This window comes from Microtus oregoni, unplaced genomic scaffold (genome assembly GCF_018167655.1).
Source record: "Microtus oregoni isolate MIOR12 unplaced genomic scaffold, Mior012 000025F_ref0000491, whole genome shotgun sequence".
In the NCBI taxonomy this organism is placed as follows: domain Eukaryota; kingdom Metazoa; phylum Chordata; class Mammalia; order Rodentia; family Cricetidae; genus Microtus; species Microtus oregoni.
In genome coordinates this window covers 14682923-14698881 of record NW_024543084.1, presented here as the reverse complement: position 1 = coordinate 14698881, position 15959 = coordinate 14682923, and the positions used below count along the sequence as shown (strand labels likewise).

At 50.8% G+C, this 15959-nt stretch overlaps 1 protein-coding gene across 1 annotated transcript; it reads right to left on the bottom strand.

The window, feature by feature from the left end:
• Nucleotides 1-5063: 5063 nt before the first annotated feature.
• On the bottom strand, nucleotides 5064-5951 carry LOC121462948 (putative protein TPRXL). Its single transcript, XM_041674923.1, has one exon. The coding sequence runs from the start codon at nucleotides 5949-5951 to the stop codon at nucleotides 5064-5066; it is 888 nt and encodes a 295-aa protein (XP_041530857.1).
• Nucleotides 5952-15959: the final 10008 nt, after the last annotated feature.

The window sequence follows — 15959 nt, the reverse complement described above, 5'->3', positions numbered from 1 at the left end:
ACAACACACCCATGGGGAGCATAACACACTCATGGGGATCACAACACACCCATGGGGAACACAACACACTTATGGGGATCACAATACACCCATGGGGAGCACAACACACCCATGGGGAGCATAGCACACTCATGCAGAGGAAGGTATTCTCCTGGCTTCTGCAGCACTTGAGAGTACAGAGTAGACACAGTGGGGCTTGGCTGCCCACTGCTGGGTACAGGATACTGAAGAGAAAAGCAGGAGCCATCAATGCAGCCAGCTTCCCCTCCCCAGCTGGGGTTTAGGGAAATGGTTTCTCCTGCCGGCTCCCCCAGGCATCCGGGGCTGGCAGGGGCAGCAGACAGCAGGTGGCTTGGAAGAGCAGGCTGAGGCTTTCCAGTGGTCCTTGCCAACAGAGGCTCTTATAAGCCTCTGAGCTTCCAGGGACCAAGGGCCGCCACCATGTCCACTCTGCACCCCTGCACCTGCATCTGGGCCTGGCTTCTCTTGACCTTTCCTGTGTTCATAGCCCTAGCAAGGCAGCTAGAACAGTCTCCAAGGACTATAGGTCCAAGTGCCCACCTGAGTGATTGTGATGGAGCCCAGGGTGCAGGGCGCCAGCAGGCTTGCCTCTCTCTCTCTCTCTCTCTCTCTCTCTCTCCCATTTCTTCCTGTCTCCCTCTCCATGTCTACCACGTCTATCTCCATGTCCTGATTTTCCATGCTTCTCTTCTTCTCTTCCCAGCTTACTCTACTCCCCTGAAGTCTCTCACCTCTGTGGTTCTGCCCATTTCCCTACCAGGGAAGGGCCACAGTTCTTCATCCCCTGAAAAGCTTGGGATCACTCAAAGTGTCCCTCCTGATCACCATGAGGATCCCCTGGCCAACCCTAGTTTCCCTCCATGCAGTCTTCCCCAGGGACCTCCACCTCACCCTGAACCATGGTTCTCCTTGGTTGTGGCTGGCTCAGCTTGCCTCTGAGGACTGGCAGGTAGACTTCCTGACTTCTCTGTGTCCCTTAGACCTGTCCGTCATAAGGATACAAACTTGCTACCCTCTTCCAGACCTCTCTGTATCCTAACTCCCATTTCCCCATTCCTTCCATCCTCCCCGTTCCCTCCTCTGCTGTGCCTACACCTCACTCCTACCCCCACTTCCCAGAATTCCTCCTGTCAACTGTTCTCTGTTCATTGCCTGGGGCAGACCCACACTAGCGCCTCATGGGAAGAAACGCAAATCAATTTACTGGACTCAATGACACCCTGTTTCCTTGATATGTGTCCCTTAAAGCCACTTGTGATAGTAACTTTTTTTAAAAAAAAATTATTTATTTTTGTATTTTATGTATGTATGACATGTCCACATGCCAGAAGAAGACATCGGACCCCATTCATTATATGTGGTTGTGAGCCACCATGTGGCTGTGAATTAAGAACTCAGGACCTCTGGGAGAGCAGTCAGTGCTCAGTGCTTTTAACTGCTGAGCCATCTCTCCAGCCCAATAGTGTTTTGTTTTGTTTTTAGGTTTTGTTTTTGTTTTTGTTTTCTAGACAGAGTATCATCACTATGTAGCCTGGCTGTCCTGGAACTCGCTCTGTAGACTCAAACTCATAGAGATCCACCTGCCTCTGCCTCCCAAGTGCTAAGATTAAAGGCCCAACTGATAGTCAGTCTTGGTTGTTAATGAGACGGGATTGAGAAGCACCTAGATCAGTATTGCACACGTGTGGGAGGGAGAGTTAGGGAGGAAGGAAGGTTCCCCCTACCTTCAGTGACAACATCCAGTAAGCTCCAGGCCAAGATGGGAGAGGGAGAGAGGAGGCCGCCTGGGTACTGGCCGCCTCTCTCTGCTTCCTGGCTGCTATGATACAAGGGACTTTGCTCCAGAGGCATTTGAAGCCATGAGCCAAAAGAATCCTCCTCATTTTAAGTTTTCTTTGTCACAGGAAAAGCATATGGAATGGAGTCACCAAGGTTACCAAACCCGACCACTGACTCTTCTCTGTTTTATCAGGAAAAGTCTGGAAATGCAGGACTAACTGGGATGCATCCCTAGGGTCCCCATGTTCAGGGGGCAGAGGCAGGGGAGCACAAATAAAGAAATAAAGAAAAAGCAGGCTCCAAAGCTACGAAGAAACCCTGTCTCAAAAAACAAAAAGAAAAAAGAAAGAAGGAAAGAAAAAGGAAGGAAGAAAGAAAGAAAAAAAGAAGGAAAGAAAGAGGAAGGAAGAAAGAAAGAAGGAAGGAAAGAAAAAGGAAGGAAGAAAGAAAAAAGAAAGAAGGAAAGAAAGAGGAAGGAAGAAAGAAGGAAGGAAAGGAAGAGGAAGGAAGAAATAAAAAGAACTAGAGCTGGAGAGACCCCTGGGGTCCCCATGCTCAGGAGGCAGAGGCAGGGGGAGCACAAATTCCAGCCCGGCCTTGGATACATGTGAAGACCCTGTCTCCAAAAATTAATTGACCATGCATGATAGCCCATACCTTTAATCCCAACACATGGAAGTCAGAGGCAGGTGGATCTCTGTGAGTTTGAGGCCAGCCTGGTCTACAGAGAGAGTTCCAGGACAGCCAGGGCTACATATTGAGATCCTCTCTCATAAATTTTTTAAAAATATTTATTTATTTGTTATATATACAATATTCTGTCTGTGTGTATGCCTGCAGGCCAGAAGAGGGCACCAGACCTCATTACAGATGGTTGTGAGCCACCATGTGGTTGCTGGGAATTGAACTCAGGACCTTTGGAAGAGCAAGCAATGCTCTTTTACTCTGAGCCCTCTCTCCAGCCCCTCTCTCATAAATTTTAATTAATTAGAAATAAATAAAAAGAAGTAGAGCTGGAGAGATGGCTCTGTAGCTAAGAACACATCCTCTGCAAGTGTGAGGACTGGAGTTTGGATTCCAGCTCCCGTATAAGAGGATGGGTGTTCTAGCAAACATCTGTGAACAGCTCCAAGATGGGAGAAGAAAGGGTTTCTAGGGTGGTGTGGGAAGTCCTTCTGTCTGTGTGTTGCTTTTCTTGGTTAATGAATAAAGAAACTGCCTTGGCCTGTTGATAGGGCAGAACTTAGGTAGGCGGGGAAGATGGAACTGAATGCTGGGAGGAAGAAGGCGGAGTCAGAGAGACGCCATGGAGCTACCAGAGTCAGATATGCCTAATCTTTGCCAGTAAGCCACTACCACGTGGCAATATACAGACTAATAAAAATGGGTTAAATTAAGATGTAAGAGTTACCCAATAAAAAGCTAGAGCTAAGGGCCAAGCAGTGATTTAATTAATATAGTTTCTATGTGGTTATTTTGGTTCTAGGCAGCCGGGATGAACAAGCAACCTCCTTCTACACTAGGGCTTGCTGGCTTCCAGGCTAACAGAGAAAACTCTTCCTAGGTTCAGGGAGAGACCCTGCTTCAAAGAAGAGGTGGAGAGTGGTGGAGGGGAACCCCCTGCACATTCTCTCTCTCTCTCTCTCTTACACACACACACACACACACACACACACACACACACACACACACATGCATACACACACAAATTTGATAATTTTTTATTGGGACATGGTAACTGACAAATTTGATAATTTTTTAAAATATTTATTTATTTATTATGTACACAGTATTCTATCTGAATGTATGCCTGATGGAGGTGGGTCTTGTATCTTATCTGTTGCTTTCATTGGTTAACTAATAAAGAAAACTGCTTGGCCTGGTAAGACAGAAAATTAGGTTGGCGGAGTAGATAGAACAGAATGCTGGGAGAAAGAAGCCGAGTCAGGCAGTCGCCATGATTCTCCCACTCCAGACAGATGCAGATTAAGATCTTTCCTGGTAAGCCACACCTCGTGGGGCTACAAACATTATTAGATATGGGTTAGATCAATATGTAAGAGCTAACCAATAAGAGGCTGGAACTAATGAGTCAGGCAGTGTTTAAAAGAATACAGTTTCTGTGTAATTATTTCGGATAAAGCTAGCCATGCGGGCGGCTGGGTGCCAGGAACGTAGCCCACCACCACCGCTCCTATTACAACATATGCCTGCAAGCCAGAAGAGAGCACCAGACCTCATTACAGATGGTTTTGAACCACCATGTGGTTGCTGGGAATTGAACTCAGGACCTTTGGAAGAGCAGGCAATGCTCTTAACCACTGAGCCATCTCTCCAGCCCCTAAATTTGATAATTTTTAAAAGTGACAAGCATATTTGGAGGCAGAGATAGATGGATTTCTGAGTTTGAGGCCAGCCTGGTCTACAGAGCAAGTTCCAGGACAGCCAGAGCTACACAGAGAAACCCCATCTCAAAACAAACAAAGTGACATGCAATTTAAATAATTCATAGAACGCTGTCATCAGAGCTAACAGGTAGTTCCGATAGATGCTCAGAAGGCAAGCATGCCTATAGAAATGCGGACACTGAAGCTGTGCTCATGAAGTTTCAGACGGGAGCAAGGACTGAGCTGGGTGTTGGACTAGATGCCACTCCTGTGAGATACTAGCAAAGAATTTGTTCTCGTGTTGTCTGTGTCCTGAGACTTTGAGGAAGGGCTAACAGTGATGAGATCGTTGGTTTGGCAGAAGGAATGTCAAGGCAGTTCAGAATTCAGGCTGTGGCATGGTCACTACTGGCTACTGTTAGCCAGATTTATGGTGAAAATGAAGATCAGCAAGTAGACTCAAAACGTGCTGTTCAATCAGAAAAGTCATGAGAATTGAAGCTAAGGGAGGAGAAGTGAAGCATGAATAATAAAAACTCAGAGAGAGAAATTGGGGTTCAACATGAAGGTCAGAAAAGTAAAACAGCCAGCTCTTAACCTCTACCTCAATCTGAAATGGCAATCCTGCCTCCAGAAAACCTCAGAATGAGACTGAGAGCTGTCTCCTCCCATCTTATATTCCTCTCCCTAAAGATGTATTTTATTTTAACTATGTATAGTATATATAGATATATTTTGGGGGGAGGGCACTTGAGTGCAGTTGCCTCAGAAGTCAGAGATAGCAGATTCCTCCAGATGCTGGAGTTGCAGATGGTTGTGAGCTGCCTACGGTGGATGCTGGGACCAGAACACAGGTTCTTTGCAAGAGAAACACTTTTAACTGTTGACGGAGGCTGTGGGACTGTTGACGGAGGCTGTAGGACTGTTGGTGGAGGCTGTGGGACTGTTGATGGAGGCTGTGGGACTGTTGACAGAGGCTGGGGACTGTTGGTGGAGGCTGTGGGGCTGTTGGTGGAGGCTGTGGGACTGTTGACAGAGGCTGTGGACTGTTGGCGGAGGCTGTGGGACTGTTGGCGGAGGCTGTGGGACTGTTGGCGGAGGCTGTGGGACTGTTGATGGAGGCTGTGGGACTGTTGGTAGAGGCTGGGGACTGTTGACAGAGGCTGTGGGACTGTTGACAGAGGCTGTGGACTGTTGGTGGAGGCTGTGGACTGTTGGTAGAGGCTGGGGACTGTTGATGGAGGCTGTGGGACTGTTGGTGGAGGCTGTAGGACTGTTGGTGGAGGCTGTAGGACTGTTGGTGGAGGCTGTGGGACTGTTGATGGAGGCTTTGGGACTGTTGATGGAGGCTGTGGGACTGTTGGTAGAGGCTGTGGGACTGTTGACAGAGGCTGTGGACTGTTGGTGGAGGCTGTGGGACTGTTGATGGAGGCTGTGGGACTGTTGGTGGAGGCTGTAGGACTGTTGGTGGAGGCTGTGGGACTGTTGGTGGAGGCTGTGGGACTGTTGGTGGAGGCTGTGGGACTGTTGGTGGAGGCTGTGGGACTGTTGGTGGAGGCTGTGGGACTGTTGGTAGAGGCTGGGGACTGTTGACAGAGGCTGGGGACTGTTGGCGGAGGCTGTGGGACAGTTGATGGAGGCTGTGGGACTGTTGATGGAGGCTGTGGGACTGTTGATGGAGGCTGTGGGACTGTTGGTGGAGGCTGTGGGACTGTTGGTGGAGGCTGTGGGGACTGTAGGAGATGCACTGAGTCTATAGGGCATTTGGCTTGTAGGACGGACATGAGGGTGGATGTCCTTTAAAGCAGCGTGTTCGGTGCCCGGTTGATAGGGCAGATTGGGACGCTCATTGGGATTGTCACTTGAGTGCTGTATTAGAAAAGCGTGTCTCTGGGTGTGTCTGTGAGGGCCTTTCCCAAGAATCTTAAGGTGGCATATCATCTGTGAACGTGGGTGGCCTCACACTGGGACCCTGACAGAATAAAGGGAGGAGAAAGATAAACCCTTGGTGTAAGCTATGTCCTCTCCCTCCCCTTCCCTCCTTTAATGAGAGGCACACCCAGGAGTGGAAACAAATAAACCTTGCATTGAATTGTGTCTGCAGATACTGTGCTCACGGCTGCAGGACACAACGCTCAGGGAGCTCTTTCCGCTCTACCTCTTGGTTAACTGATGTAATGGAGATTTAGATGAAAGTGTCCCTGCATAAACTCATGCGTTTGTTCTCGAACACTTGATCTGGTGGCACTGTTTGGGGATGCTTAGGACTGTGGCCTCACTGTAGGAAGTATGTCACCAGGTGCGTCTGCCATGGTGTACCGCTGTGATGTACTCCGATCCCTCTAGAACTGTAAGCCCAAACAAGCCCTCCCTTCTACCAGCTGACTTGCTCATGGTGTTTCACCACAGAAAGTTCCTGACACAGGTGTCTGTGGCTCTGCCTTCGCCCTTGGCTTTCCCCAGCAGTGCACACAGTGCTTACGACTCCCAGGAAGCTGGTCCTGTCATCTTCTAAACACCAAGATTCATCATGTCTGCTCCCCTGCGGCCTCTCCACCTAACATCTCAGGTCACACAGTCCCCTTCCTACCCTGAGCTCCTCCTCCACGCTGGCCTTCCCAGGGAACACAGCCCAGCCAAGGTCCCCGCCACTTTCTCCTGGCCTCCAGCTCTCCCTCATCCCCTTCACCCAGTCAGTCACTGTCTGCGCTTGGGGTTGCTTGAGCTCTGGGTGGTGGGGAAAAATCCATGATGATTTCTCCCTAGCTGACGCTTCTCCTTCTCTCCTGGGACTCCACTGACACATACTGTGTGCTTGGGGTGGCCTTACTGCTCGCCAACAACGCATGTTGTGTGCTTGGGGTGACCTCGCCGCTCCGTCACGCTCTCCTCCCCGCATTCGTCTTCCTCCTCCAGCTTCTGCTTCTCTTCCTTGGTTATTTTTTATGTTTTGGGTATTTTATATGTCTTATGTGTTACTCTATGCCAGTAATCAATCACACCCATGTATTTTTCACCGCCGACACTGTCAACCCTAAAACTTGAATTTAGGTTTGAAGGAGATGGTAAAGTGGGTAAGGGTGCTGTCATCAAGGCTGGCCAACTGGGTTTGAGCTCCAGGATCCACGTGACAGAAAGAGAACTAAGTCCTGCAAACCATCCTTTTTAAGGGGAGAAAAAGATGGTCTTGAATTATGATCCTCCTCCTGCCTCAGCCTGCTCAGCCCCTGGATTCCTGGACTGAAACCATCCACCCAGCTTCTTCTTTGCTTCCTAGGACCTTTTTTTTTTTTACTCCTCTGTTGCAGATCTGTTTATGCGCCGTGCTGAGACTGAGCCACGGCCTTGTTTTCCACCGCTGCGCTACAGCTCTGCCGTCATTATTATTATTTTTTATCCTGTTATGCACCGTGGGTTGGCCTCAAAATCAGGCTCCTCTGCCTGTGTCTCTTGAGTGCTGGGATTATAGCTGTGTATGAACCCGTTCAGTTATGACTGTCAATTTTTTTTATTAGATGGCAGAGGCTGCAAATTTTGGATATTTTCGTGTCTGTGTAAACCTTCGGCATTGTTCCGGAAAGCAGTTCCTTGGGAACCAATCCGTCCTTTCCAGTCTTGTTTTCTGATTTCTCAGGCAGGGCTGGAATGCTCACTTAGGACTCGTTACTGGTTACTGAACATCTCAGAAGCTGCCCTGCCCTGGTTCGAAGGAGCAGCAGTTCTGAGGTCTGGCTGGTGGGAAGGCACCGTTTCCAGGCCTGTGTGAGCACCAGGCACTGTGCTCCGAACCCTTCTAATGGTTCTTTGACCCTTTAAAAACAAATGCATCGGTCAGGCACGGTGGCGCACGCCTTTAATCCCCAGCGCTTGGGAGGCAGAAGTGGGGTGGATCTCTGTGTATTCTAGACCAGCATGGTCTACAAAGAGAGTTCCCGGACAGTCAGAACTGCCACTCAAACAAACCATGTTTCAAAAAGCAAGCAAACAAACAAAAAACCAAACAGCTGCATCAAGCCCTACTAGGTGACTCCGCGGGTCAAGCACCTGCTGCCAAGCCTGGTGATCTGAGTTCAATCCTCAGGAGCCACAAGGCAGAAGGAGAGAACCAGTTCTAGCAAGTTGTCCTCTCAATTCCACATGCATGTCGTAGAATGCACACACACATACACACACACACCACACATAATAAATAAATCTACTTTTAAAGGGGAGGATTTGAAACCAGCAACAGTAAGCTGACTGCAGGGGAACTGCTGCACAGACCTGAGGCCCTGAGTCTGGGGGGACGCCTGGCTGGGCAGTGAGTCTGCTGAGGCGGCAGACAGGGATCTCAGTGGCCAGGCAGCATCTAGCTGAGGTTTGGTGAGAGAGCTCGGTGTGAAGAGCGTGAAGAGCACTTGAAGACAACACCTGACCTTGACCTCAGGCCTCTGCCAGCACCCCCACCCCACACGCACACCTGCATGCGTATTCATGTGCTGTGCACACACGACAAACAGGAGGAGCACACACCACAGGCTCTCCCATAGACACTAAATAAATAATTGAACTAATTAAAAATCCAACACAAACCCACCACATCATGTGTTTCCGGCCAGAAGTGACCATCAGTTGTCAACGACTCCTGAATCTACTGAGCTCCTGCCTCTCAGACGTCCAGATTCCATCACCTCTTACTGGGTGACACCCATAGGCACCCAGGGCTCGGGCTCGGGTCTGCTCCGGTCCTCATACCCAGAAGATGCGCTCGTCTTTCCAGACTCCAGACCCCAGCAGCCGTCTCCCAGCTTTCAGCCCCTCCCCTCATTCCCTTTGCTTTCATTTCAAAGGCCTGCCAGCCTGCCATGGCCTAGCAAGCTGAACGACTTGTCATTCTCCAGGGGGTGCTCCTCTTAGGCAGTCTGTGTTCACAAAGCTCGTCCTGCCAGGAGCTCTGGCCTCCTCTAACCTTTTGCTTCTTCTCTGGGTGAGGCCCAGGCCAGCACTCCCTACTGGAAGGAGGGGAAGGCCTCCGGTTCATTCTGGCTCTTCACGTCAAGCCTGTGAGGTAGACCAGACTCATGGAGGCATGAGGCCCACCCAGCAGCAGAGGTGGCTAGGACCATAGGTCAGGACACCTGCCCTCCTCAGCGTTGCCAGACACACAGGTCACTACCCCAACCCGGTTTACAAGACAAAGAGGTTAGGAGGTCCTTCTTGGCTCCATCTGTTACCTGCTTGCCCATGTAAACCCCACCGTGGAATGAATCATGACTGTATTTCAAACCACCTGTCTATGAGTGCCGGGAAACTGAGGCCCAGTGGCGGGGTTACGGGGTCAGGAGTTATCTGGGCTCAGCATCAGTGGCAGAACTTGCTGGAGGCCCAGTACCAGTTCCCAGTACCGTTCCTCTGGTTCAGCAAGGAGTCTGCCTCTGAGCGTCCTTCAGGCTGGCCTTTTACAATGGAGTCCAGAGTTTCTCGTTGTCTGGTGCATTGCCAGAGCTCGGAGCCCACTAACAGAGAGAAGAAGGGTCACCCTGAAATGGTCACATACTCCAGGAGGAAAGGAAGCTTCAGGCCAGCCGAGAGCCCAAGGTCAACCTGAGGTCAGACGCTGTCCAGTCTAATTATTCATTAACCAAACAAGTCAGGGCACCGAGTTAATGGCCTGTGGAAAGCCGGGGAAATTCTTCCCGGGAAGGCAGAGGGGCCTGCAAGAGAGGGAGGCCTACACATGAGGTCTGGCTGGTGGGAGAACAGGAAATTATACAGGGACCATCCAGAGTGACCCAGAGTGATCTTGTCTGTGGCAGAGGTTGAAGGAGTCTAGTTGGTGACCTGGCCTGGAGGGCTTGCAGAGACCAGCAGATTCTGCCCTACCCTCCCCCACCCCCCACGCAGCACAGAGCCTGTGGCATACTCTGTCTCTCTGAGTTGGTGGCAGCAAGCCAACCCCCGTCCACATCAGGGATTTCTGCAGAGTCGCTGGTCTCCCTGAACCTCCTGTCTTTAGCACATGGCTCTCCAACCATGTTTGTGGACTAGTGTTCAGACAGGGCCAAAGAGAGGCAAGCCATGAGTCTCTCAGGACTGGGGTCCCGGGAAGGGCCTTGGGTGGGGGGCGGGGGGAGGGCCCGGGCTTGTCCTGGAACCCGCGCTGCTGGGGGACTTGAGCTTGGGTGAATCTTGTTCGCTGGGATGGGGCAGAGGATGAAGAGATGGGGTTGATATGGGGTGAGATCTGGGGGAGCAGGTAGGCAGGAGAAAACAAAGTTAGAGATGGAGTCCAGAAAACACGAGGCCCAAGAGACTGGGAACCCAAGGTGGGTGCGGGAATGAAGAACGGGCTTCCTTAGAAAGTGGCAGAAACCCCTCTCAAAGGATACTATGGGGGCTCAGTTCCCTGACCTTGGAGCTGAGGTAGGTCTCGTGTGTGCATCTGTGTGACACCATGTTCAGGTTGCCCCGTTATGTATGACATGTGGGGTCCCGGGAAGGGGGGTAAGCGTCTCCCCTCAGGGTCTCTTCAGCTGGAACCTGCCTGTAAGAAGAAGCCGCTCAAAAGCCATGGCCCCGGAGCTGTGTTCCACTCAATGTGGCAGGTGGGGGTGTGTGGCAGGTTAGTCTCGGGGCCACAGCCCCCTCTCTCCAGCTTGCCTACTTGGGAACTGCTGGACAGCATTAGACAAAGGGGGCTTTTGTTGAAGTGCAAACAAACCTTCACAGCTCCGTCCAGTTCTGGGCTTTGAGAACGGATTTCTACAGGGGGCACTCCTTCCCGGTCTCGGGCTTGGCCTCATGGGACAGTCTTGGCCATGGGGATGATGGGGTACCTGGCCCTTCTCTAGTTTGTCTCAGGCTGAGAGATGAATCAGACCCTGTCTGGGGGCCCTGTTAGAGCCCCGCTCAGGTCAGGAACCTTAACTGGCGGGAAAGGGGGCCTGAGTCTTTTGCTTCTCCCTCTCCACAGGATGGGGCAGTGGGGGTGGCAGCAGAAACCATAGCCAGAAAACTCCAGTGACAGCTCAGGGTGGGACTGCTCCCCACAGAGTCGGGAGGAGGGGCTGTTTGTTCAACACTGAGAGGCCCCTGGAGGTGAGATTTCAAAGCCTTCACCGTTTGTTAGCCTTCTCTGGGCCCCGGCTACATTCCAGACCTGAGGGGGTCCTGCCCCTGAGAAAACCAGGAGAATCGAATTACAGCCCAGCTGTGGAGCCCTGCCCAGCGGACAGTCTGGTTTCTGCTTCTGGCAACAGTCCACCTCCCACCCCCTACCCGCAACTGACTGCCACTGCTTGCTCAGACTCCCTACTCAAAATAGAAGGGGAGATGTACCCGGCTCTCCAGATAACACTGTCTGGGATTCCCCCAACTCCCGGGGCTTGGAACCCTTGTCAGACTGTGGGTCTGACCTCTCCCTAGTCAAAGCTGCCAGGTATTTGGAGGAGGGAGGGGGTCTGGGCTGGATTCTTTTTAAAGATCCAACCATACTTTATTTACTTATTTACTTACTTTTTCAGACAGGATCTCCTGTAGCCCAGGGTGGCCTCCAACTTGACTTTGACTTTCTCATCCTCCTGCCTCTACCCTTTCCATTCCTGGCAGTGGTGGCACTTGGTGTGTGCTGTCTGTCCCCTGTGTTTCACTAACTGTCAAAGCAAACATTTGTGGGGGGATCTATATCGTGGGGAGCCCTACTGGGCTGAGGAGTGCAGTCTGCCATAGAGGGGCAACTCTTGATTTCCTCCTGCATGGCAACTGTTGGCCTGGAGACCAAGCGTGTCCCTGTGCTCCAAGTGCCTGGCATGGGAGATTCCGACCTCTGCTGTCTGCTGGCGATGACTGGCTAGTGGTAGCATGTTCTGGGTTGACAGGGCAGGAGTGTGGTGTAGTGCTCAAGGGAGCAGTCCTTAGTAGACACAAGACCTTGGGTGTCAAACCCTTCACCCACATGGTGGCTCACAACAATCTGTGATTCCAGTTCCAGGGACTCTGATGACCTCTTCTGGCCTTCTCAGATACCATATATGGTACACAGACATACATGGAGACAAAACACCCATACCCATAAAATAAATAAAATTAATTAAAAAACAAAAAGACGAGGCTGAGAGATGGCTCAGAGGTTAAGAACACTGGCTCCTCTTCCAGAGGATCCGGGTTCAAATTCCAGCATCTACATGGCAGCTCACAACTGTCTGTAACTCCAGTCCCAGGGGATCTGACACCTTCATGCTAATGCACATGAAATAAAGTTAAATAAGTAATTTAAAATAAAATAAAACAAAAAGACAAGACTCCGGGTTCAAGTCCCAGGCCACAAGAGCACCCTGAGCTAGTGGGGAGGATGTGGGAGGGGGAGAGGCAGGACCAGCCTTGAACCTTACTCCTGCTCAGCCTCCATCTACTTCATAAGTACAGGTCCCAATGGAAGGGGATGCTTAGGTAGTGGGGATCATGGAGGATTTGAGACAGCCAGTAGTGACGGCATAGACAAGGCTGTCTTCCCCAGGCCTGGAAGCAGTGACACTTCCAGGCAAGGTGGCTTTCTGCCTGGGGACAGCATGGGGGATGTCCCATGGAGCTGAGGGGGTAGAGAGGGAGGAGAGCCACCCGAAAGCAGCCAGATGAAGTGGGGACACGTAACCCAGTCTAGCAAAAGGTCACACTGCAGAAAGCAATTATGTGGACCTGGAGCCCTCAAACAAGAGTACCCACAGGACCCAGGACCAGCTCTGGACTGCAGGGGGACGGGCACTGAACTTGAGCCTGAGTGCTTGGGAAAGGGAACACACCTGGGCTTGGCCTCCAACTGAGAAGCAGGTTTGTGGACTCCAAGGTAAGGCTGCCAGGTCCTGGGATGTTCCCCTAAGGCCTGTCCCTCTCACTGGTTCCTCCTCCATCAGCTACAGCTGATGTTGTTTGTTCTTTCCAGACGGAGACCAGTGTATCCTTGACTGCCCCAAACTTGCTGTGTAGTGGAAGAGAACCTTAAAGTTCTCACATGTTTGTGTGTGAGCGAGAACACTCATGCGCCTCAGCTTGTGTGTGGAGGTCAGAGGGTGCCTCGGGTGCTGGTCCTCGCCTTCCATTTTGTTTGAGGCGTTGTCTTTCTTATCAGTCCCCTCTGTATACCTCAGACTACCCTCACCCAGACCCTGGACTCGAAGCCGTTCTCAACCTGTGGGTTTCGAACCCTTTGGTAAACCTCTGTCTCAAAAGTATTTACGTAAGGATTCCCAACAGTGGCAAAATTACAATTATGAATTAACAACAAAAATAATGTGGTGGTTGAGGGATCACCGCAGCATAAGGAGCTGTATTGAAGGGTTGCAGAATCAGGAAGGTTGAGTACCTTTGCTCCAGAGCAGAGCTGGGATTTCAGGCGTGTGTACTGCTGTGTCCAGTTCTTAGGTAGGTTCTGAGATTCAAACCCACGGAATTGGGCTTGTTCACAAGCACTTTCCCGCTGAGCCATCTTCACAGCCCTCTAACTTACTTTTTTTTTTATTTTTTTTATTTTTTTTATTTTTCGAGACAGGGTTTCTCCATAGCTTTTGGTTCCTGTCCTGGAACTAGCTCTTGTAGACCAGGCTGGCCTCGAACTCCCAGAGATCCGCCTGCCTCTGCCTCCCGAGTGCTGGGATTAAAGGCGTGCGCCACCACCGCCCGGCTCTAACTTACTTTTTGAGGTAAGTTTTTTTCACTAAGCCTGGAGTCCAGTTGGCTAGATTGGCAAGCCAGCAAGCTCTGGGGATTCTCCTGTCTCTGGCTCTCAGACCTGGGATAACAGATGCCATGACACCTGGATTTTCCATGGCTGCTGGGTACTCCTATGTGCCAGGAAGCCCTTTATTATTCAAGACACCACCCGTGTGCCTAGTGTTACATTTCTGCCTGCTAGGATTACAGGTACATACCACCATGCCTGTTTTATGTCACACTGGTGATGGAACCCTGAACTTCATGCCAAGCACCCGACCAGGATCCCCCAGACCTCTTGCTGTCTTGTCAGGGCGCGGTGAGTCAGGAATCATGCCTGGGTTCCCACAGATCACTGGGGTTGTCTCTGCCAGACTGGAAGCTCTGGGGTGTGGCAGAGTCAGTCACATTTTGGCACATTCCCAAGCTTTCTGTTAGGAACAGTGTGGTCATTTGGGGTCTCTGGACGGTCAGGGTAGACTGGGTTTGGTAGCTCACAACCTAGCAGAAGCTACCAGCCAGTGCTACCAGGGGACTACAGATATGGAAGACAGTGCAGTGGCAGAAGTGGGGAGGGGACACAGAGGGCAAAGTGGCAGAAGTGGGGAGGAGATACAACTTTTCCCTTTTCCGGGTCTTTGATCATCTGCTAACATCAAGACCTTTAATCCATCCACTGAGTCTTTTTTATGTATATTTAACTTTTAGTTTTGTGTGTGTGTGTGTGTGTGTGTGTGTGTGTGCAGTACCTACAGCAGACAGAAGAGGGCACCAGATCCCCAGAGCTGGAGCTGCAGTCAGTTGTGAAGCTGTCCCACCTTGGTTCTGGGAACAGAATTAGGGTCCTCTCCAAGAGCAGAGTCTTCCATATGAGCAGTGCTAGTATTTAGACCCTAAGCAATCTCTCCGGCTCCCTGCTAACTTCTTTTTACTACAGGATGTGACATGTACAGGTTTCAGGGAGCCTGGGTATGAGGGTTTATTATTGTTTTATACGTTACATAAATGTGCTGGGATTGAACACAGGTCCTTACGCTTGCTAGGCAAATGCTCAACCACTGAGCTACACCCACAGCCTTTGGTTTTTGAGATATGGTCGTGTCATGTAGCCCTAAATGACTTCAAGCTCACAATCCTCCTGCCTTAGACTCCAGCATATTGGGATGACAGGTGGGCATCAACATGCCTGGTCTCTGGTGGCTGATTTTCTCAAGATTCTGCTGGGTACTGTCAGTGGGATCCTTCTGACGGTACCTGAGCAGGACATGGTAACCTGCTTATGATTTTGGTAACTTCAGAGCAGAAGGCAGGATTCTGAGTTCAGGGCCAGCCTGGACAATTTAGGAGATTATTTGATTTTTTTTTAAAAAGAAAAGAAAGGCTAGAGGCAGTGGTACACAGCTTTAAAATTCCATCTTGGAGCCAGACAGCAGTGGTGCATGCCTTTAATCCCAGCACTTGGGAGACAAAGGCAAGCAGATCTCTGAGTTCCAGGTCAACCTGGTCTACAGAGCAAGTTTCAGGACAGCTAGGGCTACACAGAGAAACCCTTTCTCAGAAAAACCAAAGCCAAAACAAAAACCAAAACAACAAAAATTCCAGCTTGGGAGAGAAAAAGAGCTTGAGATCTGTGTGGTCTAAATGCATTTCGGGCCAGTAAGGGCTACACAGGTGAGATTTGCTGGGACTACAGCTCTGTCGGAAGGGTGCTTGCTGAGCACGCGGAAGGCACTGACTTTATCCCAGAGCATCATCAATGGGGCGCAGTGTCACTATCGGCAATCACAAAAAGCTGCAGCCCCCAGAGGCCACCAGGAGCAGGGATAAGCGCTGGCGACAGGCTGCAGTCCATGTCAAACCAGGCATTCAGGCATCAGAGGGGCTTCCTGGCAGAGGCGAACCGGAAAAAGTTACAGCCTTGCCTGCTGAGTCCCCAGAGGCCCGCAAGAGGGAGGGCGGTGATGTCTGGGGAATGGAAAAATTTCTCCAAGCCAGATGCCTGTCCCTGGCCTGGCTTCCATAGAACCCCTCTACAGACATTCTGGCCTCCCCCTACAGACAGCTGTCCCTGTCCCTTTAGGTGGTGGT